Genomic DNA, 24,138 nt, shown 5'->3' on the forward strand with positions numbered 1-24,138 from the left:
GATTTAGCCAATGGTAAGGCAGATTATAGCTACACAGCAATTCCAAACAGAGATACAAACAAATGGAAGGCAAACTTGGGAAATGTCATGTAGCCACTGGAGGAGTGGGATGTCGGAGAATTATTGGTAAATCACAACCATGTGGCCATACACAGATTAATAGAAATGGATTCATTTAAATGTAAGAACTTATCTAGTAATAAGCCTGAGTCATTGGCTAAACAATTATAATTAATATTAAGTCTCAGAATAATTATTTATAAGCATCCACAGGACCGGGCAGAACACAGGAAAGCTTCCAGCTACAGTTAGTTGTGTTTCCCTTTAGTTTGGTCTGCGTGATGATTTCATGAACATGTTGTACAGTGTGTGTCCACATTCTACTGAAGCTAAATATATGACCCTGAGGATGCAATATGTCTAGTTTTTCTGTACACTAGTGGGTATACACGGAGTAGGCCATGCCATCCGTATCCATATCCAAGGTGCCATCTGCCTGTGCAGACCATGACTGGGAAATCATTGTGCAGCCCAACCTACCTGGAACTTGTTGATACAGATCCACGCCTGTGAGTTGTGGGTTTACAGGAGTGTGACAGCTCACCTGACTGAAGAAGAGTCTGAAGAGTGAAAAGTTGGAAATTGATTTTTATTCATAAAACATTCGTTTTATTCAATGGGGGCTTCATAACAGTGGTCATTAGAGACGGTGTACAGCCTTAGCAAACTATAAAAACAATGGAAATATAAAAGACATAACAAAACCTTACACTAAAATGAAGAAAACCAAAAAACTAATGCGCAGATATCCCGAGATATAAACCAAACCAACCAAAACAATCTAAAACATAACAAAAACAACCAACCAAATAAAATTAAGCAGAATTCCCACTTCCTTTGGAATTTTCTTTAAGGAAAAGCAAATCAATAACATGAGTCAAAAGGAAGTGCATCAGTCTCTGTAGGGAATTATCATCCAAGCTGTGCATGATATGGGGTCAGCGTCAGCTCTGCACTCTCTCTAAGTGCAGATCTCTCTAAGATTCTAGAGAGAGAATCTTAGGCTTTTGGATGTGGTCTGGATAGCAGTGTGACAGAGTCTTCCTTGTCAGATTCCACGTCACATATGGAGTCAGCTTGCCAAAGCCCTTATCAGTAGCTGACAGAATAACTCTTGCTGAGCCACATATCTCCCTCCATATTGTTTTGCACACTTGCTGATGGATGTTAGGCTTCTGAGTAGTTTGTGGGGTGTCCTCTGAATCTCAAGCTTATTTCTGATATAGTCTTTTCTCTGGAAACAGTGAGCCAACAGAGATGGATCAGATTGTGGCTGGATCCTCTGATGATCGGTTGATATTTTCCTCAATGCTGTGCTCACAGGAGAAAGGATGTGGCTTTTTCAGAGGAGGCCTGGATCCTGGAGTGTAGAATGTAATTCCTTCAAGGTGTCTCTGGATTCCTCTAGCCTCGTCATTTCTTTTAAGATGTGCTGTCAAGAAGAAATGGAAATCAGACATAGGAACAGTCTCTCTGGGGCACTGGCAAGAAAAAAGTCAGGGCCTATTCACACATAGTAATGAAAAAGTCAAGGAAGAAAACCCACACTGTGAATCCCGTGGTTGGTGGGAATGGGGCTCAATGGTGGCTCACTTGCCTGGCACATAAGCTCCTGCTGCAGCAGCTCTATCTGCAGGAAGATCTCCTCCTGGGCTGTGGTCTGTTTCATTTCATGCTGGAGATATTCAAACCTAGAGGAGGAAGGCAGCTGGGACACAGGCCTGGTGTGGCCCTGACATATCAGCTTTTGAGCCCCCACCAGCTGAACAACCCAGCATTACCTTTCAGCTGAGCTCATTCCCTGCTTCCCCAAGGGAAAAGGGTCAGAGGCCCCTGGGCTGGATAATTCCTCACGTTTAAAAAATTTATGAGTTGAACTGGAAAATACACTGTGCTGGACTTGAAAAAAACAGCATATTTTTCTAATAGTCCAAAAAATGTTTTGGAGGTATATCAATGTCTGAGTCAGATATTCATGGCCTTGATTAGAAATCAGGTGAATGTGGGCAACCTGTAAAACTCCATGTCTGTTCTCTAATGGAGCCTACACAACACTGCAGAGAAGGCTCTGATCATTCTTATAGCTCAGAACCTACATGGGGTGAATTTGACAACTCCTAATCTGTTTATGGCCAGAGTAAATCTTCTCACAGGAAACTAATGAACCCCTCAGAGACCCTGCAACCAGCAGGAGTGTGCTGCATTCAAATCAGCCAAAGACTAGAAACTTCTCTGTAAATGAAAGGTTCCTGAAGGGAAATTAAGTGGCAGAGGACACACTGTTCTTCACAATTGAGATCCCGCTTCTCACAGGAGAAGGAGGAGACACAACCCCCATAAACCCAAAACTAAACATATTGTTTCCTGGACACAAGATCTCGGTGATTAGCCAACTCGATACTCGGAGGTATTCTTTCCCTGGATGGGTGGGAGCCTTGCCAAATACTCTAAATCCCAAAGAGGTCAGAGATCCCGAAACAGAGGATCCACTAGACTACAACTGCTTCTGTCAGTCCGTGCTCTTACCTTGTCTGGGACTCAGTGAAGTGATGCTGCAGCTTTACTGCCAAGTTCTTTTGCTGGGTAACCAGTTCCTTCTGCTTCAGCAGGGATTGAAGTTGTTCCTCCAGTCTTTGATGTCCCTATTCATTAGAGAATTGTGTTCTTAGGGCAGGGTTGTCTGCACCCATGTACACATGTGTGCATGTATGTACACAAATACAAACAAACACACACACTCCTGATCATCACAAGTACATGGATGCACACATACAAGCACACTGCATTTTACCCACATGTGTAGTTCCTAGCTAACAATAATGGAAGAAGAGATCACCTGGGATCTTCTAGAGAGGAGATTTAAATTTTAATAGCACACACCCTCTCCTGCCCATATTCCAACCCAGGCACAGGGATGCGGTGATGTGGTGAGGATTGTGTGTTTTGTCTCTCTTTTGATAATTTTTCATCTTATTTTTACTTTATATGTGTGGGTGTTTTGCCTGCCTGTGTGTCTATGCACCACATGCACACCTGGTTCCTGGGAGAAGAACACAGGGGGCAGAGCAGTCAATGTAGTGCTTGCCCTATAAACCCAGGCCAGAAAATGGTGGATGCCAGGGTTCCTTGACCAGTTATCTAAGCCTGCACAACAAGGTTTCCTGACTGTACATTAAAGACTTAGTTCCATGATACAGCACCCCTGCCCGATGGTGGAAGAGCCCCTTGCTCACACTCAGTGCTTCTCAGTGGCTCCAAAGAGAGCAGGTTCATGCTAAAGGAACTCTCTAAACCACAGGTCACCTAAATTTCAGCCCAATGAGTGTAAAAAGTAAGCGCAGAAAACCAGGCAAACTCTACAACCAGAAGTAAAAGAAACCCGAGCCTTCCAGTAAGATGATTACGTTAGGGATTTCTCTAAGTAACAGAAGGCAGACTGACTCATGGCCAAAAGGGTACGTGGATTACTTCATGCTTTACAATATTTCATGGAAGGGGTGGACTTCATTGAATTTTTATTCATCACTGGTGGGCATTTGAAAATTTTATATTGGTGGTGCTCTGAGGAATGTTTCTATAACTGGGTGTCCCCTAGATCCTCTGTGGACCATTAATTCTCTTCTGTGATCAGAGGGTAATCTTAGGGCTGCAATCCAAGCTTCTGAATAATTATACATAGCTTCTCACAGGGCTACACACTATTCCAGCATAATAATATCTGAGGGTCCTCATTTCTCCCAACCCCATCAGGCCAACTTTATCTCAGTGTAAAGAAGCTTGGAATGAAAGCAACTTCTGAGTGCTGCAGACACAACATGCAGTGAGTGCTTTAGACTAGGATGAGCCTAAGTGGGCTGCACTAAGACAGCTGTTCTCACAGCTCAGCATGGCTATGGGACTTCTGCTGGGGGGGACACCTCTGCAGTTCAGAATCTCTTACATGATAAAATCCAGGCCACGATCCAAGATCCAAATGAGTCAAGATTAGACAAAGGTGAAAGGAAAATGTCAACAGGTAATATGATGGGAACAAAATAGGATGCATAAAAGTTGTTAGTGTGCAGTCACCTTTCACCCAGAGCAGAGAAGGACACACAACCTATGCTAGGTTTTCTTGCTCTCAGGCACCTTGAGTTGCCTCAAGGGCTTCTTTTTCACCGCCATGTCCTGCATTACCTTCGTTTTCTACAAAGGATTTTTCCAGATGAACATTTATGCCTCTACAACACCTGAAAAACTTTTAGCTTGCATCAGTTTTGTGGTCCTTTGTGCAGGTTAGCGGTGTGGACATGCCAAAAGATGGGCAGCTCCATGTGCTCTGTGACTGATGCAAACTGATGCTAACCAGAGCAGGAAGAGTACTTTCTATTAACACGAAAGATGTCCATCATTCCATGAGTGAACATGCATATAGAGGCTCAATCACATATTCTCCAACCCACAAAGATACATATAAACACAACACACACACACACACACACACACACACCCTTCCTGAAACCAGAAAAGCAGAGAAGACTAGAGTGTTGCAGCATCTTTCCTCCTGCAGGGGGAGGTAGCGGGTCCTCAGTGCTGTCTCTCAGTGCTCTTAGACTCAGTCAGGCTTCTGCCCTGGTCTGAACTTCTTTCCCCCTTCAGAAAAGTTCTTCATCTCAAGACTCACTGATCATACAGTAAGTGAAAACCTCTGCACACCTGAGCTTGACCACAAAAGACCAAGTCCCAAAGGAAGAGGCTGCACATGAAGCCTCCTGATAGCTCTAAGCTGACCCATTAAGTCTCCTAAGAAACCTTACCCAGGCTCCTCCAGAGAAGACCTTGATAGCACCAGATAATGAAGGGACCCATGGTCATGACCCAACAACTTTGGACCATAACACAGGGCATATAGCATGAAAATAGCCCCAGATCAGTCAGTAGGAGCCTAGTGATGTCACCAGAGCGATGTTCTGAAATGCATCACTCTGTACAACTATGAAGGGAATCTGTACTAAGATATAACCATGCGCATGATAGAGTGAGCATAAAATGTCAGCAAAGAGACAGACTGCCCGGTTGTGTGTTGCGAAGCGAATGAGACAAACCAGACATGTCCTGGGAGGTTACTTCAGTTCACTGAAAGGAAAGATCTACTTTTTATTTTCAAAATAGCTCTGGGGTTTGAATTTTCTATTACAAAACTCATTAGTTCCAAAGTAATAAAAATGTGTAAAAATTGAGAGAAAACACCAAGACCTTTCTATTTCTTACTAAATGAATCATTTAGCAATAAGATGAGACAGGAAAATATAGGAAGCTCTCCCAGTGAGGAGAGAGGAGATCCAAAGAGCTCTGGCCTGGTAGCTTAAGCAGATCAAAAATACTCTGTTCTATCAAGCAAATGATCCACACACCCTTTTTCTCACTCACACACTCACTGAAAGCTCTGTGATTCTCCCAAAGTGGTTCTCAGCATAGAATCCTTCCTACCATACTGACATGTAGGTGTGTGATATGTGATTTACCTACCCATCTCCCACAAAGAACTACAGCTTCTACCAGAATAGGATGGTTTCTTTTCACTCGGCTTGTGTCTTCCAAGAGGTGACCTCCCCAGAAAGACTTGTGAAGGATCCCAGAAATGAACTCTGAGATGGAACGTAGGTGGTCAGCTGGGTAACTGAGTGGACGGTTACATGACGGTGTACATATGTGTGTGTGCGGTTAGATAGGTGGGCAGCTTGCTCCTGCTGCCTCAGCTTACCTGCTGCTGCTTTGTCAAGAGGTCATAGATCTTCTCAAGGTCCTCCTCACAGAGCCTCTTTGTCTCCTCACAGGACTTTTGCAGGAAGATCTGCTCCTGCCGCAGCTTTCTGTTGTCCTCTCTCAACATGCCTACTTTTTCCTTCATCTGTGTCCTTTCCCTCAGATGTCGGCTGTGGAGGGTGTTTAACCATCACAAACAATGATGAGCTCCAGTCCACCTCCATCTGCCACTCCTACCTACTAATACCACCTTCCCTGCAAGGTCCCATGTCCTCAGACAGCCCCAGACTGCAGCCCACATTAGCCATGCCAGTATCACCCAGGTGATGTAGCTCTGAGAACAGGATTCTGCAACCCCAACACACACCGGTCTTACACTGATCATGGTATTGGGAGAACATCATCCCGTATAGAGCAAACATGGTCTGAGGGAGGACAGAGGACCCAAGAGGAATACATTCCACATCTGTATCCCATAGCAACAGGGTCTGTAAGCCCCTCTCAGAGTCCCAGAGACCATTCATGGTGCAAACCATGTATTCTATCTAGAAGCTCTGGAAGCTGACAGGACAGTTGGGAGGGGCTCTCTGACTCCTTGCACTCTGGAGAAATCAGTCTGGGAGGACAAGTACAAGGTAAACAAGTTAGGACCACAGCCCTCACTTTCTTTCAAAGAGAAATAAGTGCAGCAGCTGTCCTTCCGAAGTGCGGGTACCATCCAATTAGACACTCACCGGTAGGAGTTGGTCTTCTTAGTCAGCTCCTTGCTCCTGGAAGAGTCCTGACTAATTTCCTTGGGGAATTTCTCCAGCTCTGATGTCTCCTTCTGATGATCCATTTTCAGCTCCTCACGCTCCGAATTCTGCCTGTGGTAAAGCATGGGCACAGGAACAAAGAACCCATGAACACAGTCATCGGAACCCCATGAACACATGAATTGAGGCTGTGTCTAAGATTATTCTAGTGCACTGGGTGTCACATCCTGAATCCTAGGTACTAGGACGTGTTGATGTTATTAGACTTGCTACCCTGCCTCAGTGTCAGAAAGACAGAGCGTCAAGAGGGAGACAGACAGGGCTACATGAGCTTCCTCAGTAGGCCTGGAGGAACAAACTAGCTCTTTTTAAGATGTCCCAGGATTCTGTGCTATGGGTCTGGGCCTACCTGAAACCTGTAATATCATATCTCAGTGTCTGAACCTACCTGACACCTGTGATATCATATCTCAAGGACATGCAATAGGTGACATTTTCAAGAGTGCAAGGAGCAAGAGTAGAGAGGTGACCAGATGAGCTCCAGGCCTTACAGTCACACACTGTGATGGATCACTAGGACCAGGCCCAACTCCCACAGCAATCAGCAAGTAATCCCCCAGTCAAATACAGAGACTCCCCATAAGCTCCCACAAGCCAACACCTGTCCAGGCCTCTTTGAAATGTGTGCTGTCAGCTCATACACTACTTCCCCATCCATAGAATGTGACTCAGGCCACAGGCTCTGCTTTTCATTGGGAGGAAGCAGAACAGCCTGCGTCCCCATCTCACTCCCACCCAGGCTTCAGTTCTGCCTCTCAGATGCACTCAGGAAAAGTAGTTTGGGCAGGAGGACACCATGGAGGTGCAGCCTCAAGTGACATGAGGAATGCTGGGGTGGACACAGGGGGGTCAAGACAGTCACCAGAGAACTGGACATAATGACTACCTGTTGTTCACAGCATTGTTGGTATAATTGGCCAGGATTGCACGAAGTTCATTCCTTTCGTTGGTCATCATCTGAAGCTGAAGGGTCAGTTCATGGACCTTGTTCATCTGCTGCTCCTGCTCAGTGAGGGAGGCTGAAGTCCGTGCCTTTCCAGTACTCCCTGTAGATAAACATCAGTTAATTTGTGCAGTTGCATGGTACAGGGCCATGAGAGACCATGTTGAGTCCTCAGAAGAGGCCTGAGGAAGAGGGAGTGCATGGAACTCACTGAAGACCTCAAAGAGCAGAAAAACTATCTTCAAATCGAACCCATAAGCCATGTCTCTTTTGCCAATCACTGTCTCTAGATATGACCATCATGTTGGGGAATATTATTTTCAGGTGTTGACTTTGTTTATGCTGCACTTGTTTAACTCTGTGAAACTATGTTACTGTGCCTGTCTATAACACCTGAACATCCTAATAAAGAGATGAACAGTCAATAGTGACACAGGAGCAGGGATAGGTGGGACTAGCAGGCAGAGAGTAGAAATAGAAGGTGAACTCTGAGAGGAGAATAAGGAGGAGCCCAAGAACAAGAGGGGAGAACTCCAGGGATGAGACACCAGCTCACTCAGCAGCCATGGAGTAAGAGTGAAAGGAAGATTTACAGAAGAGAAAGATACAACCCTAGAGGCAAAACGTAGTCAGGATAATTTAGGTCAAGAAGAGCTCACAAGAAACACACCAAGATAAGGGCAGGCATCCATAAGAAAGGAGAAGCAAGTGTGTGTGCTTTATTTGGGATCTTGTCTGGGAGACGTTACTCTCCCTCTTTTTAGTGACACACAAGCAAAAGAAATCCAGTGCCAGTGAATGGCAGGGTGGAACTGAAACCACCGTGGTCCCTCTGTGCTTCCCACGCACACACTGAGTGAAAGCAGAGGGCCCTCAGCAGAGCAGTTGAAGCCTTGACCCATCCCTGGCTCTCTGCCATAGACACCATCAGAAATCCTTGACACTGGGTCTGCTCTTTAGTAACTCAGAGAAGCAGAAGAGGACCATTGCTTCCCAGAAACTCCCACCTCCTGAGTCCCACTCCTGAAAGGATCAACTTAAGCCTTCCTCCTTCAGGAATCTCTCTGTCCCTGCCCAGGACTCACTGCGCTTTCCCCAGAACCATTTATTTCTTGATTTTTGACTCGGAGACTGAAGGCCATCTTCCCTGTGCCTCTCTCTGGTCTCCCTGCGCTCTCCATCCTGTCTCCCAAGCAGCCTGTTCAGTCGTGTCAGCATGGCTGTGGGTGAACCACACAGGCACTGAACGAACGCCTCAAGGGCAGTTGGCGTTGCCACAACACTGGTGACATCACAGAATTCCAGGCTCTCCAGGATACAGTAGAATGTTCAGGTGGGGGATTGCTGATGTCAAATGATAGAAGTATTAACCCCTGCTAACTACTTCACCAAAAGTGACCTGAAACGAAGGTGCCATTTCCACGAGCCTCTCTGGGGCCACCGGGGAAGCCTTTATAAATATTGTCTTACTAACGCCAGAAATCTAGCCCTCTGCTTCCCACTTTTTATGTGAGACGTTGAAAGCTTACTTCCCAACCATATCCCAGGGATGGTTTTTTCCTGTCTTGATATCCATACTCAAGTAATGTGAGAAACAAAGGATGCTTAGAAATGAGGTCAGGATAAAGGGAGTAGAACAGAGGAGATCTCTGAAGTGAACAAGCACCTGGTGCAGATCCTCAGACTTTTAGAGATTAGAGGGTTCAAAACAAAGGGAAGACACATAGGAAGTGATGAAATTTTCACTCAGAGTGTCACTAGAGCTCACTCAAGCTATGAGGTTGATAGTGAAGATGTCAGTAGGTCTTGGCAGGTCTACCCGGAGCCACTGAGCCCAGGTGAGCTTCAGATATTGAGAGCAAACAGTCGTAGAAAGGGTATGATGGCCCCAACCTTGAACCGATAGACTGAGGAAAGAGTAGTGGTGACCAGATGTCAGTGTGCACCATCTAAAGGAATCGTTAGTGAAGCACACACAAGCAAACACACACACACACACACATGCACACACACACACACACACACACACACACACACACACGTGTAAATAGGATTACCAGCACACAAGCACAAACATTCACACACACACAGAAAGAAGAGGAAAAACAGGCACACAATCACACAATCACATAATTACAGCACAGAACATACTGTAGATCACTGCTATGCTCGGTCAAACAGCAAATAAAAGTCAAATTCCTTTTCTGGAGCCACCTGTTCCAATTCCCTTACTCTTCATTAGGTGGCGCTGCTAGCTTTGGGAGAGCATGGGAAGGACAGGCAAGGGAAGACTCAGAGTTGTTGCGCCATACAGGTGATTTATAGCCATCGCCACATTTCTACAATCCTGACAGTCCCTGTAAAGAGAAGCCAGTGCATGGTCACCCTGGAATGCATGATCTCCAGATATGACCTATGCCAATGTATGCAACGTTGGCACCTGCAGACACCACTGCATGTGACCTTGTCCCTCCCAGATCCTCCAACTTTCCACACAGTGCCCCTATCTGTCCAGCTTCTTGCCACTTTTGTGGAGTCTCAGGATCTGAGCCTGTCTCTTTGGCTGCTCTTATGCCCACAGCGGATGCTCTGTTACCAAACTAGCCCAGCTGGCCTGTGGCTCACATTCCCCTCACATTGGTCAACCCACAATGTTCCTCATATTCCTGGCTTCTTCCAGCTGTGTCTGGTTCTTGCGGCTTCAATGCCTCCCCACCTACACACCACAAACATACATCATGACATGTTAATTTACGGGTCATTCCAGTCCTTAGATATTTGAGACAAGTTCTTCTTTGCTGTAGAAGATGATTAACCTGACACTGGAGGACCCAGAGCAATGCTGAGGGCCCGGATTCATCCATGCAAGAACTTGCAGTCAAAAATGGTGCTGAGCATATCAGTCCTGTCCAGGCTGCCTAATAACTGCGTGACTGCGGGAATGCACCTTTACAAGGCACCGCAGGTGCCTCACTGACTGTGTGACTGTGGGAATGCGCCTTTGCATGTCACCCCAAGTGGGTAGTGTCATTCACCTCCCTTATGGCCACATTCTCATGATAGTGACTCAATACCAGACCCTGGGGTGCTGGAGAGGTGTTCATTGATTGGAAAGGAAATTGTGTGAGACACAAGTCTGTCATTCCTGTGTTGGGGGTAAAAACATAGGAAGATCAGGAGTTCTAGACCAACCTGGACTACAGAAACTCTGGTACAAAGAAGACAGCAGACCAGGATGGGAGCTCAGTTGTTGGAGGTCTTCCCTAGGAGACATTAAACCCTAAGCTCCATTTCAGCACCATGTAAACATGCCTTGACATCCAGGAAGAAAGGGAGATCAGAGCTTGAAAGTTAGCCTTAGCTACATGGTGAGATGGAGGCCAGCCTGGGGTACATGAGAACTGTTTTGAGAGAGAGAGAGAGACAGAGAGAGAGAGAGAGAGAGAGAGAGAGAGAGAGAGAGAGAGAGAGAGAAGGAAAGAAGGAAGGAAGGAAGGAAGGAAGGAAGGAAGGAAGGAAGGAAGGGGGAAGAAATAAAGAAAGAAAAAGAAAAAAGAAAGAAAGGAAGGAAAGAAGAAAGGAAGGAAGGAAGGAAGGAAGGAAGGAAGGAAGGAAGGAAGAAAGAAAGAAAGAAAGAAAGAAAGAAAGAAAGAAAGAAAGAAAGAAAGAAAGAGAGAACTGTCTTATCAGGACACTGGCGGGGTAGAGAGAACTGTCTTATCAGGACACTGGCAGGGAGACCCCAGGCAGGGAGATTTGCCTTGAGAGATGGAGAGATGGATGACAGAATTTGTGCAGTTGGTAATTAGTGTGGCTCAGCACAGTCTTTGAGGGGTGCTGTCTCCAAGGTACCTTATCCCCATGATGGCAAGAGTGGTCTCAGGAAGGAAGAACGGAATTATCTGAGTCCTGCTTTGGAGTTAAGGGAGGCTCCACAGGAACCTTCTCACCATGTTTAGTGAGAAAGACAGAAGGCCACAGTGACCCTCAGGACTTGTTGGTAGCATCCCAGAAACACTGCATGTAGACCTGTACATTCCTGGGCACTTAAAGTGGGTGTTGGGTTGTTGTAAGTGGCTACATCCACGTGGCTTAAAGCAGCAGGGATGAATTTTTCTGGTTCTGGTGACCCAAAGTCCAAAATCCTGCAGACTGCCTTCTTCAGAGGGTCCAAGTAGAGGCTCCTTCCTGCCTTTTCCAGCATCTGGGGACTTGGATGGCCTGAGTCTCAGGTCACATCCCACCAGTCTCCATCTCTGCCTTCCTCTGAATTTGTGTTCTCTTTATTATATCTTTGAGACGTGGTCTTGGTGAGAAGCCCTGCTGGTCTGACCTTCTAACCCCTGCCTCAGCCTCACTAGTGCAGGGTCAGTCCTGGGGCTATAGCTCAGAAGTAGCGTGTTAGTCCAGCGTGTGTGAGGTCTTGGTTTCCATGCCCAGTGCTGGAGAAAATCCCAGAAGGTCTATTCCCTTATGTGACATTTTCCCTCTCCTCAAACAGACTACCCACCAAGGTCCAGCAATCAGTTATTGAAGTCCAGTCATCCAAAGCCCCCCCAATTGGCTCACCAAATTAACCTACCCAATTACAATTAAAGACCTCACCCAAATACAGGGGTTTTCACTTCACCTTCATAAATCATCATTTTTTTATGTGCCATGTCTGTCTCCTCTCGATCCAGAATTAGTTCTCTGAGCCTCCAGAAAAATATCCGTCTGCTTCCCTTGTTCCTTTTCCCTTCTCCCTAATCCCCTACCTCCTATGTCTCATTCTTATTTCCTACCCTCTGTTCCTCTGGGGCAAATAAGTCTCTTGTTTGCTAAGAACTTGGTCTTGGGTGTCCAGAGTTGAAACTTTTCCTTTCAGTGGGCGTTCAGACCCTGCAGAAGAAATGGGTTTCTCACCGGCTCCCATGAGTGTCAAGCCTGTCTTGTGTGATGTTTGCTTCACCATACACCCCAGGTGGTCCTTGAGAATGAGTCTGATTGTGGAGGTGAGGGCAGGTCAGCCCAGCACACAAAATGTGATGGCTGAAGGGTCAGGAAATTGATACTAGCCTGGGCTTCATAGCAAGACCCTGTCCTACACATAATTATTTCAATTGTGATAAATACACAATAAACTATCAGCTACTTTTAGAGGCGCCCTTCACTACCATAAAATCATTTCTATTCATCAGAGTCCTGGTGATGAACATCTTTCATCCTAGTACTTAGGAGGCAGAGGGACGCAGATCTCCAAGTTCCAGGCCAGCCTGGTCTGGATAGTGAGTTACAGAACAGACAAGGCTACACAGAGGGAAAAAAAGCCTTCATTTTAAACAGCTTAAGAGATTGGTTTTTAGTTAAGAGCAGTGGCTGCTCTTGCAGAGGATCCAGTTCAGTTCCCATCACCTACATGAAGGCTCACATATGTCTAGCTCCAGATGCAGGGGATCCTATTCCCTTTTCTGATCTCCACAGGCACCAAACAACCATGAGGCCAACATATATGCTATATGATGTGTGTGTGTGTGTTTATATTGTGCCAGAAAGGTAGTAATGGTGTTTCCATTAACACTGAAGACTTAAGTTCAGTGTTCAGATAGATATAGATATTAGTAGCTAGCACAGAGACTTAAGGTAAAACCACACAGTACTGGTTCATAAAAAAAAGGTTTTACCCTAGGTCTCTGGACTATCTACTACTGGATTAACTACTCTCTCTCTCTCTCTCTCTCTCTCTCTCTCTCTCTCTCTACTATCTACTTGGTTCTGGCTACTCAAGCAAGTGTTGGGTGTGGGTTCCTTCTTGCGGAATAAGCCTTAAGTCAATTCAGACACCGGTTGGCTATTCCCACAAGTTCTCTGCCACCATTGTCCTTCATATTTTGCAGGCAGGACATTTTGTAGGCCAAGGGTTTTGTGACTGGGTTGGTTGGCATCTGCTTTTCCCTTTCGATAGAGACTAGAAGGTAGGTATGCAGGCTTCCTGTATGACCCAGCATGACTTCCCCATGTTCCATGTGTGGATGTTACCTCAGCTATGGGACCCCCTGGCAGTTTTTGGAGAGCAGCCCTGTGTCTTAGCATTAGCCTGGGTGATTTGGAGATTTCCATGGGGCACCCTTGGCCAACAACTGAACTGAATGCAGCCCAGTCCTACCACTGGAATCCTGGCCTGGTGAAGGAGATGGCCAGTTGAGACTCCATTACTAGGAGCCATCACTAGTGATTGGGGGGGAGGACACATAAAGGGGAGGGCAGGAAATAGAAAACAAGCTTTCCAACCTAATGTGTTATTACTGAGACAAATACCAGATAGGAACATTCAGACCCTGCATTATGCTGACACGACCAAAACCAGAGATAGGGGTCTCACTCAAAGATGGTGCTTACTATGCCCTGGGTCTTAGGGTGATTGAGAGTGAAGGCGATTTTGTGAGTCCACGTGAGACAGCATGATTGACAGTGAAGAGTCCAAGCTACAAACTATACTAATAGTGTTTGAGTTCCTTCATGTCCACAGGACTTGAACTAAGGAGACTGGAGTCTGTGTCAAGACATTAGCTAGGCTTGGGTGCATGGCAGCAAGAAAGCAGCGTTCCAGACTAGACGGGAAGGACGATAATTGTCGTGATGTGGATTCGATCCGTGATTGCTCTGGCCACAACACACACAGCACTACAGGCGGAGCAATGCGCCCTAAAGTGGGTGTCCATCCAAGTACAAGCGGTTATGGAAGTTCACAACTACTGACTCCAGGACTCGGGTGGCAGAGGGAGGAGGAGCCTTATAAATTCTGTGCCAGCCTGGGCTACATAGCCAGTTCCAAGTTAACCAGAGTGACACCAAATGGGTGAGAGAGAAGAGAGGTACCTGGGAATATAGCTCAGTGGTAGAGGGGTTTTCTTTAAATCCTCAATACCACCAAAAACAAACAAAGAGAACCCCAATAAAACAGATGATGACCCCACCAAGACTAAGAAAGCTTTCCAGTCTGAGGCCAACCACCCAAGCCATGCTCGGCCGGTTTTTTTTTTTTTTTTTTTTTTTTTTTTTTTGACAGGGTCTATAGCCTAGGCTGGCCTTGAACTCAGGGCTTAACACCAGGGCCTTGTGCATGATAGGCAGGCACTCTACCAACCGAGCTCCAGCTACATCTTTTTAGAGTCTGCTTTTGTTTTTAGGTGATTTGTTGTTGTGGGCTTTTGGTTTTCATTTGTTTTTTTTGTTTTTTTTTTGTTTGTTTGTTTGTTTTAGTTTTTTGAGGTAGGGTCTCTCTATTTAGTTCCAGCTGTCATGGAACTTGCTATGTAGACCAGGCTGGCCGTGAACTCACAGAGATCCGCCTGCCTCTCCAGAGTGCTGGGACTAAAGGTGGGCACCACTAGAGTCAGTGTGTGAGGGGAAGCTACAAACTGCCTGAAGGAGGCAGCAGAAAATGTTCTGAGTTCTAGGGACCTCCTTTTTTTTCAATTTTTAATTCATTTTATATATCAACTACATTTTCCCCCTCCTTCCTCCTCTCTCTTTCCCCCACCCTCACCCTACTCCCCATCGACTCCTCAGACAGAAAGGGTAAGGCCTCCCATGGGGAGGCAACAAAGCCTGGCACATTTAGTTGAGGCAGGACCAAGACACTTCTCCTGCATCAAGGCTGAGCAAGGCATCCCACCATATGGAACGGGCTCCAAAAAGCCAGCTCATGCCCCAGGGAAAGATCCTGGTCCCACTGCCAGGGGTCCAGGGACCTCCTTAAATCCCAGGTGTCTTGCTAACTGAACCCTTGGTTAGATAGAGGCCCTCCCCCACCTTGACTGGATCGCTAATGGGCTGAAGGACAGAGAGCCCACCTTGGAGGCTCTCTGGCCAACACCTTTGGGTCTCCCTAGCCCAAAGCTCAACCCTCCCACACTCTGCTCACATTCCTCCAATCACCCTGCCACTCCCAGTGTCCACCCTGCCCCAGCTGCCAGCTCTGCCTGCCACAGTCCTCTGCCTCCATATCCAACCCAAACCATCTGTGGTGGGTACCGCCCTGCCCTGCCAAGGCTGCCAGCCCACTGCATGTGCCCACCCACCTTTCCTGGCTCTGGAACCAGTGAGGCGTGGGTCCCAAGGTCACATGAAAGCCCCTTACTGGCAGCCTTCCCCAGCCTCACCTCACACTCCTCAAGGACCCTGGGATTGGGTCTGTCCAGGTGACAGGAAGTGAGCCCATCTAGGCCTGCTCTGCTCTGCTCCACCCAGCGCGCCCTCCCACTCTGCTGCACAGGCTTCTCTCAGGAAGCCTCGCCAGCTGGCCCCACAGCCCCTTTCACTCCTGTGCCTTCTATCCAGCAGAGCAGAACCTCAGCTGAGCTGGGACTCTCGGGCAGCACCTCTGTCTTGCCAAGGATTGAGCTCTGCGGGCAGCGGTAACCTCCCATCCATGTGGCTCAGAACTAGAGTGTGGACCCAAGGTTCTAGCAGGGACTGCTACTAGGAGATGCTGGCTGTCTGGGAACCCAGCCCAGCCTGCCACGGCTCAGTCCCAGGCCTCCAGTGTAGCTCCCACTCAACTGTGGATTTCACATGTGATGTCTCATTCCCCAAAGAGAATGCCCCCCCTCCTCGCATCCTTGCTTTCTGAGGGTGGCAGGTGACCTTCCCGGGGCCATCCAGCTGGGGAGGGGCCATATCCACCAGGAACAGAGGTTCCTGAGAACCTGAGCAAGGTACAGCTGGGGGATGGTGATGCTCCTGTGACCTGACAAAACACCTGTTTCCTCCAATGGAGCTTTGTTTGTACACAGTGGCAGGAAACACCAGTCACAAGGTGTGAGGGGGTGTGACTCCATGGCTCTGGGACCACAGCAGTCTGAGGAGGTTCAGAGGGACTGTGGCTTGCCTGCCCCCGCTCTTTGCCCACCATGACCTGATCTAACCTCAGTTATAGGAGTTCAAACTGGCACCCCTAGCACTCAACCTTGCTGCATTCAGTGGCAGGGGAGAACTGTGGGTACTATCGAGTGCACCCTCCACCCCACCCTCCTTTGACTGCACCCCAACCCACAGCTCAGAGCAACCACAGAACCAGGCAGAGCTGGGGCAGAACACTGGATCCTACTGGTCCCAGAAACCACCCTATCAGGGCTGGGTGTTGGCCTCAGCCTGAGGATATAGTCCATCTGCTCTGGTGAGCCAGCTCACCCTACCCTCCCAGAGGACTTCAGAAGCAGCCCTGCAGCTGGAGCCCAGGGCAGGGATCTGGACAGCATGGCATGTTTCCTGACTCTGACACCAGCAACAAGGTGTGAGCCACCCTCAGAGATTTCCAGCTTGGGGACAGAGAGAGGCAGCAAACAGTCTAAATGCTACACCACTCCTTCACAAAGAAATGCAGGCTTCAAAGAAATGCAGTTCCTGGAAACTTCAAGTTCCACTGCCCACCCACTGAGTGCAAAGCAATAAAGACAAAATGTCACTTCAGTCCAGGGGTGCTTAGGATTTGTGAGCTGGGGAACAGTCACAGGCTCCAAACCTACTGCGAGTGACCTGGGCTTCACTACTTTCTGGTCCCAGAATTAGTCTGGATATTGCTCTTTAGGAACATCAGCCAAACAGACGCTGAGGTAAAGCACTGGAAGCCATACGGGCACTGCCTGGGGCTATACTTCCACAGAGCCTCCAAACCGGGAGCCTCTGTGTGCAGGGCCAGGAAAAGGCCTGCGAACGGCTCAGCGGCCAAAGACGGGAAATCTCTGCTCCCTTTTCTTTACAAAACCTGATTTCCTCACATTCTGAATGAGGGCTATGTATGGACTGACCCGTTGTGGTGGTGGTTGTGGGGGACTTTTAGGAATGGTGCATCCCATCCAAGAACCCCTAAGGCTGGACAGGTGCCACATAGGAGCGTGAGCCCTATACCTTCAGGACTCAGACCTCTCTCGTCCGAAGAAAAAGCATGGTCCTTTAGATGGGAAACTATGTGAAGGCCCATGAACCACTCCTGGGCCCAGGAGAGCCACAGTCAACCGCGGTCAATGCCTGCCCCCAAATGCCCTGGCACCTGTCTGGTGAAGTTGTAAATCTTTGCTCTGCTTCTAGAAGGGTGCTTGCTAGTCCACTGTTCAGATGGGAAACCAGGTGACATTAACAGACGGATACAGCAAGTGCCCTGGAAAGCAATGCCCACTGCCTTGGTCTGAGGAGTTGCCAGGGAGCCAAGGCCCTGAGCCCGACTAATCAGAGACTCCTGGAGGAGACAGCTGAAGTAAGGTGTGAATGAGGCAAGAGAAGGTGGTACCCCCGTTAAGAGCTAGGGAAGAGACAGTAAGCTGGGGGCACAAATGTGAAAGTTGGAGGTAAGGGGGGATCTCTAGGCATGGGCCCCACAAGGACATGGGGCTGGCTACTGTGGGGAGATGGGGAGCCTCGGCACTCAGGCTGCCGTGGTTTAGATTTTCATCTGCAAGCAGGGGAAGCCCTAGGTGATTCAAGAGCTGACCCAGGTTCCTAAGGAACCCTTTCACTGCTACGTGATTGCTGGTTAAGGTATGGGTCAGGGACAGATGGGGAGACAAGGGGACCCTGGAGGAGGCATCTGCTGCCATCGAGAAGAAGCAACAGGATAGATACTGGGTGGGGACCTGACAAAGTAAAGAACAGGGAGGTCTGAGACATATCTGGAGACACATCCCTGAGCCACACAGCTGTCTGGAGGGAGGCCCCGGTGCACGCTGGGTCTTCCCTGTCATCTTTTGTTGAATAGACAGTGCCTTACAAGGCTGCTCACTGGAATCCCTCAAAGCTGTAACCAGGCCTTTTTAAATAGCTGGGCATTCCTGGGGACAATCTGTTTATGGTCATGTGGCATCCTGGCGTCACACCTCACCTAACTCCCCCTAACAAGATTCACTGTGACCTAGACTGGTACCCAGTCACCACTAAGGCTTGCAGCAAACCCCCTCTGCGGAGAAGGCTGATGGCACTTCTCACCCAGCTCTGATAGGGAGCCCAGGGACCCAAGGATGAGTTCTGTGTCTCCCAAACAGGACCAGCTGTTAGGTCCTCCAGATGAGCACATACATTAAGTAACCAGAGGGCTGCAGGGAGACTAGGGACAAGGAACTGCGGCCTCTGCCATGGACAAAGGCTTCAGCTTTAAAAAACAAAAAGAAAAAAGCAAGAAGTAACTCACATACTGTAAAACTTACCACTTTAAAGCAACCAGTTCTGTGGCTTTAGTAGCTATGGAGGGCGGTGCAACAGTCATCGCGATCTCACTCTATGACATCTTTATCTCCCCCAAAGAAACCCCACAGCCACTAGCAGCCCCCCCATTTTCAACTGCCTACAACCCCTGGCAACCACTAACTCACTAACTCTCCTGGATTTTGCCATTTGAATGATTGGCCATTCCAGGTCATAGGCTCTCCAACAAGAGCCCAATGGAAAGGCCAAGGATTCATGTTGCCTCTGCCTTGTTTGGGATGGCACCATCCCACAAAGCCATTTGCCCGAGGTTTCCTAAGGCACGACACCTTACTCAGTTCAGCACCCACCCCATTCCCATAGAGCCTTGGCGTGCTCCCTGCTCTCCTTACCCCAACTCTGTTCTGGGTCTCAAATCAGAGGACACAAGATAAAAACCAAGCAGAAACCTGTTGCCAAGTCTGACACAGCTTCGGTTTGATCCCTGGGACACACATGAAAGGAGAAAACAACTCTCCCAAGTTCTCTGACTCTGACACACATGCACTAGCATGTGTGAGCACGCACAGGCACACACACACACACACACACACACACACACGTAGAAACAGACAAAACCCCCACAATCCCTGGCTATGGGTCTAGACTACTAACTGCCCGCAAGCCGACAGGAGATGCCCACCAGTCCTGGTTGAGGAGTCAACCTAGAGACGGTGTAAAAGAAGCCAAAATACCGAAAAAGCTATTGGGCAGGGGGTGAGAGTCTGCGTTCCACAACATCTGCTGGCTGTGAGTCAGGCATGTGGCTCACTGCTCTGGGCAAGGCTCAAGCTGGCCTGTTTAGATGCCTCCGATGTGGTAGCCACGTGGACACAGAAGGTCCCTGAAGCAGGCTTTCCCTGATACCCAGGGAGGCCTACCCATTGGTCTTGGGCATCTCAATATAACCATTGATCTCCTGCATGCCCTCAGGAAAGGCTGTGCAGAGAGAGAAGAGGACCTTGTGCAAGGTCAGTCGGCAGGGCTTACTGCCTGTCTTCCTACAGAGGAGTGTGGGAAAAGATCAGCTTTGACAGAAGACTCCCTGCCCCGGGCCCCCCCCCCCCCCCCGCAAGGCACTCCTTACCTGTTAAGAGAATGAGGTCGTCTTTCCCAGCACCACACAAGTGAGTCTTGAAGTCAGGTGACAAACGTGCTCCCAAACCATGAGATGACCAACTCTGCTTTGTAAAACCAAGCTCTACTTGAAACACCCACACAGTTCTTCACGGGTTGCAAGCTACTTTTACTTTTCCCTAACTTTTATTTGCTGTGTTCTATCGGGTTTGTTTAAGAGACTCTCATGGGCCAGGAAGACAGCTTAGCAGCTAAAAACACTTGTGTAGGCCTGATGATCTGAGTCCTGGCCTCAGAACCCATGTCAAAGTGGAGAGAATAGACTTCACGGAGTTAGCCTGAGTGTGTATGTCCTCAGATACATTACAGGCATGCACACACACACACACACACACACACACGCGCACGCACACACACACACACACACCCCACAAAAGATAGTCTCTCTACACTCATGCACATCTATTGCCCTAACCCAGCATCCCTCCAACACTAGCCCCTGCTTCTGTCTGCCTGCAGCCAATGCCATGGCCAAGAAAATCAGTATCAGAGCCTGTCCTCCCCCTCCCATGTCACCAGGAGGCAGTGGTGAAGACAGGCGGAGAAGGAAGGCGGGGGACAGTGACACACAGCTATCCATCTGTTGCAGCTTGAGAAGGGCTCCAAAGCAAAATCAAAGCCAGGTGAGTGCTACTGGTCCTGACAGCGGGAACCCACCGGTCTGCTCGTGGGTTTCTCTGCATCCCACCACCCTCACCCTTAAGCTGAATAGCCCCCTCCGCCTATTGCTGGCGGCTTGAGGCATCTCCTGTCTCTGGCTCAATCTATGAGTGAAACCTCAAATCACACTGCCCTCTCCCTGTGATGCTGGGCAGTCCTGAACACCGACCCTGCCAGGCAAGTCCTGGGGGCGCTGCCTTTTGTCTAGTCATGGTGACCACAGTGAGCCTAGTCCCAGCCCAAATGCTTGCCAGTGATTTCTTTCCTTTTTTTTAGAAGCTAATAAGGAACCCCTCAAAGGGTCAGAAACCCTTTTTGTCCTTTTTTATTTATTTATTTATAAAAATTTCCACTTCCTCCCCTCCTCCCAATACCCTCCCACTCCCCCCACTCCCTCTCCTCCTTCCTCTCCAGTCCTAAGAGCAGTCAGGGTTTCCTGCCCTGTGGGAAGTTCAAGTTCCTCCCCCCTTCCTCCAGGTCTAGGAAGGTGAGCATCCAAACAGACTAGGATCCCAAAAAGCCAGTACATGCAGACGAAACAAGTCCCAGTGCCATTATCAATGGCTTCTCAGTCAGCCCCCATGTCAGCCACATTCAGAGAATCCAGGTTGATCACATACTCGTTCAGTCCCAGTCCAGTTGGCCTTGGTGAGCTCTCATTAGATCAGTCCCGTTGTTTCAGTGGTTGAACGCACCCCTCGCTGTCCTGTTGCCAGTGATTTCAAACTGGTAGGTTATATCAACTGGCCCCCAGAGCAATGGCTTTACACCCATTAGGGGATTTTACAAGGTTATCTTTGTTAAACATTGCGTGCACAAGGAACTAGTCTCTAGAGCAAGTGGCAAAGTCAGGAGCCAGCCACCTCTTCACATACAAGAGAAGCACCTCATATACCCCAAGTAACCCCAGAGCAGACACGCAGGCCTCACACCCGACCCGCACAGCTTACAGGTAAAGAACGGGAGTCCATGTCCAGATTTCCCTCTGCTAAGTGGCCCAGACTCCCCACTCCACCCTCCTAGCAGGGAATCTTAGCCCAAGCTTGTTCCTGGAGAATAGCCTCCATCTATCTTCTCACTGCCCACAAGCTGCAGTAGGAAGTTGCTCTAGGAACCACCATTCTTAGTTTCCTGTCTTCTGCATGGATCCTGCCACTCGCCAGCAGAGCCTCTGGCCTAGGTCCCCAACCTGCACTGGGCTTACCGCTACACGCAACAGACCTCCATGCTTCCTGTATACCTAATCCCCAACTCAGGACAGTCTAGAATCCTACTAGGACCCTCTCAAAAGTGGTGTTCTGCTGCCACCCAGCTCAGAAGCAGCTCCTCACGCTCTGCCTGCAGCAAAGGGCCATATAATTCATGCAACCCCCAACCAACACCCTTGATCTGTAGCACATCTATCAAACCCTTCCTGGTGTGTGTGAGGCCAGGTATGGCAAGGGTCCCCAGCAAGGGCTTTTATGTATTGTCAGTGAGGACACGGTGGGAAGGTGAAGGAAGCTCCTGAGGTACTAGTACGAACCGGAAAAGATTAGGTCTTCTAGTCATGCATCTTTCCAGAGCTCCCTCGCTTCTCTGGTGGAAGCGAACTGCAAAGCTCCTGTTTAGAGCGTGCACATCACGCTAGGGAAGCATACAGGCTCAGCTCCAAACAGTTTTCAGAAGATCCCGATCCCCCAACCCCAGCACGGTCCAACACAGGCACCTGCATGGGCAAGCTGGAAGGGCATAGGCCAACAGCAGATGAGGAGCAGGCAGCCCAGGCACTCCAGAGTTCTCCTTTTGGGTCAGACTCCACTGAGTGTGAACCGGAGAAGGGCATCTAGGAATTCTCAATCTGGGCAAAAGTCCCTTTTTCATTCAAGCTTCATCTGCATAGGCAAGAAAGTTGCCAGTCCGTGACCGGGCCTGACTGCTGGGGTCACTTACCAGTGGGGGTTGAGACAGGGGGTGCTCTTCCTGCTCCGGAGGCCCGTGGGTAGTGCATGAGCAGATGGAAGGCAGAGTAGACAGTCTCTTTGTACATGCCGCTGGCACACTCCGGCGCCTTCAGGCCTGGAAAAAACACAGCTGGGTCAGACACCAGCCCAGCCAGCTGCTCCTAAGGGCTGAAAGCTGTCTGATCAAGAGAAAAACAAAACAAAACAAAAACTGCCAAGGGGTCCCTTTCAAGTTCGTGACTTGGTAGGGAACGGGGACCGACGAAAGGGTAAGAATATCCGCAATGGTAAGTTTTGGGGAAAGACCCAGAGTCCAGACCTCCACTTTAGGCCGGGGCGTGACTCTTCACCCCACCCTTCCTTCTGGGAACCTTAGCCAAGGCTGGCTCCTCAAGGTAAAGGATTAGTCAGTCACCTGGGCTGGAGGGGAGACGGGGATGGCGGGGGTCTGTTTACTCCTATAATGGTCAGGGCACCAGAAGTGACTCTAGCTCAGCAGCGCCCGGGAAACACGCCCCCCACTCCCCGCATCCCGGGTTCTAGCGCCTTCCCGAGCCGCGCAGAGTTCACCGTCCTCTAGGGACTCTGGAAGTTTGTCCGGGAAAAGTCTCTGCGAAGTGTGCTCTCGTCCCAGGGCCTGCAGAGCGAAACAGAGGGGTCGTGAGGGGCGGAGGAGACACGAGGGTGTCCGGGGATGGGACCCACGAGGGCCGCGGGCGCGGGGGGCGGGTCCTCTCTATCCCAACCCTGGACGAGGCCCTCCGGGAAGGAGCGGGCCGGGCTCACCTCGGGCGCTCCCTCGGCCTCTCCGTGCATCCGGACGCCGGGACCCGGGATCCCGGCGCCTGCGGCTGCGCCCTCGGACTAATTCACCAGTGAGGACTTGAGCTCAGCCAGGTCCCGCTCGGGGCCCGCGGCGCTGTCGCGGCTCTTGCGGTCCAGTTCCTCCTCTTCGTCTTGGAAGGCCAACAGCTCGTGGGGGGCGCCGAGGTCATCGCCAGCACCCGCACCGCCCCCGCCCGAGTCCAGCTGCCGCATGGTGCGCTGCGCGCGCCGCGGGGCGACGGATGAGGGGCGCGGTAGGCGGCGTGCCCCGGGGTGCGGAGCTCCGAGTCTGGAGCGCGGTGGGCGGACCGCGCGCTGACTCCGCCTGAGCGGCCAGTGGGCGTGGGGAACAGCGGCTTCGAGAGCTGGCGAGTCGGAACATCAAAGGCGCGCGGGCAGAGAGTCGGGGGCGGGACGGGCGCCTGGGCGGGGCCTAGGTGGGAGGGGCTAACGCGCCAGGCCCCGCCTCTCCTCTCCCTGAAGTTTTAGCTATATAAATAAGACCACTGAGGGGATCGAAGGGATAAAAGGTGGAATGGAAGAACTCAAAGTATTACATTTTTTTATTTTTTAAATCTTTTTTAAATTTTTATTTTTCCATTCAATTATTTACACTTCCTTCCTTCCTCCCAATCCCCTCCCGTTCACCCACACCCCCTCTTCCCTCTCCTACCCTGTTTGAAAGAGGGCAGGGAACCCTGCCCTGTGAGAAGTCCAAGGCCCTCCCCACTACATCCAGCACTAGGGAGCTGTGGATCCATGTTGACTAGGGTCCCCAAAAGCCAGAATATGC

At 49.4% G+C, this 24,138-nt stretch overlaps 1 protein-coding gene across 3 annotated transcripts; it reads right to left on the reverse strand.

The window, feature by feature from the left end:
• Positions 1-628: 628 nt before the first annotated feature.
• On the reverse strand, positions 629-23,628 carry LOC146895971 (disks large homolog 5-like). 3 transcript variants are annotated; one of them, XM_087897740.1, is made up of 9 exons: positions 23,307-23,628; positions 23,091-23,157; positions 22,510-22,635; positions 7,507-7,666; positions 6,540-6,671; positions 5,804-5,975; positions 2,587-2,702; positions 1,658-1,751; positions 629-1,492 (listed from the first exon to the last, which is right to left on the reverse strand). In XM_087897740.1, the coding sequence occupies exons 1-9, from the start codon at positions 23,334-23,336 to the stop codon at positions 1,403-1,405; spliced, it is 987 nt and encodes a 328-aa protein (XP_087753866.1). In that variant the 5' UTR covers positions 23,337-23,628; the 3' UTR covers positions 629-1,402. The 3 variants fall into 3 exon arrangements, with proteins under 3 accessions (XP_087753866.1, XP_087753868.1, XP_087753867.1); XM_087897742.1 differs by having other exon boundaries at positions 22,936-23,157; XM_087897741.1 differs by lacking the exons at positions 22,510-22,635; positions 23,091-23,157; positions 23,307-23,628 and adding an exon at positions 8,649-8,828.
• Between the last annotated feature and the right edge of the window lie 510 nt (positions 23,629-24,138).

Source organism: Myodes glareolus, chromosome 17 (assembly GCF_982192425.1).
Source record: "Myodes glareolus chromosome 17, mMyoGla1.1, whole genome shotgun sequence".
NCBI lineage: Eukaryota > Metazoa > Chordata > Mammalia > Rodentia > Cricetidae > Myodes > Myodes glareolus.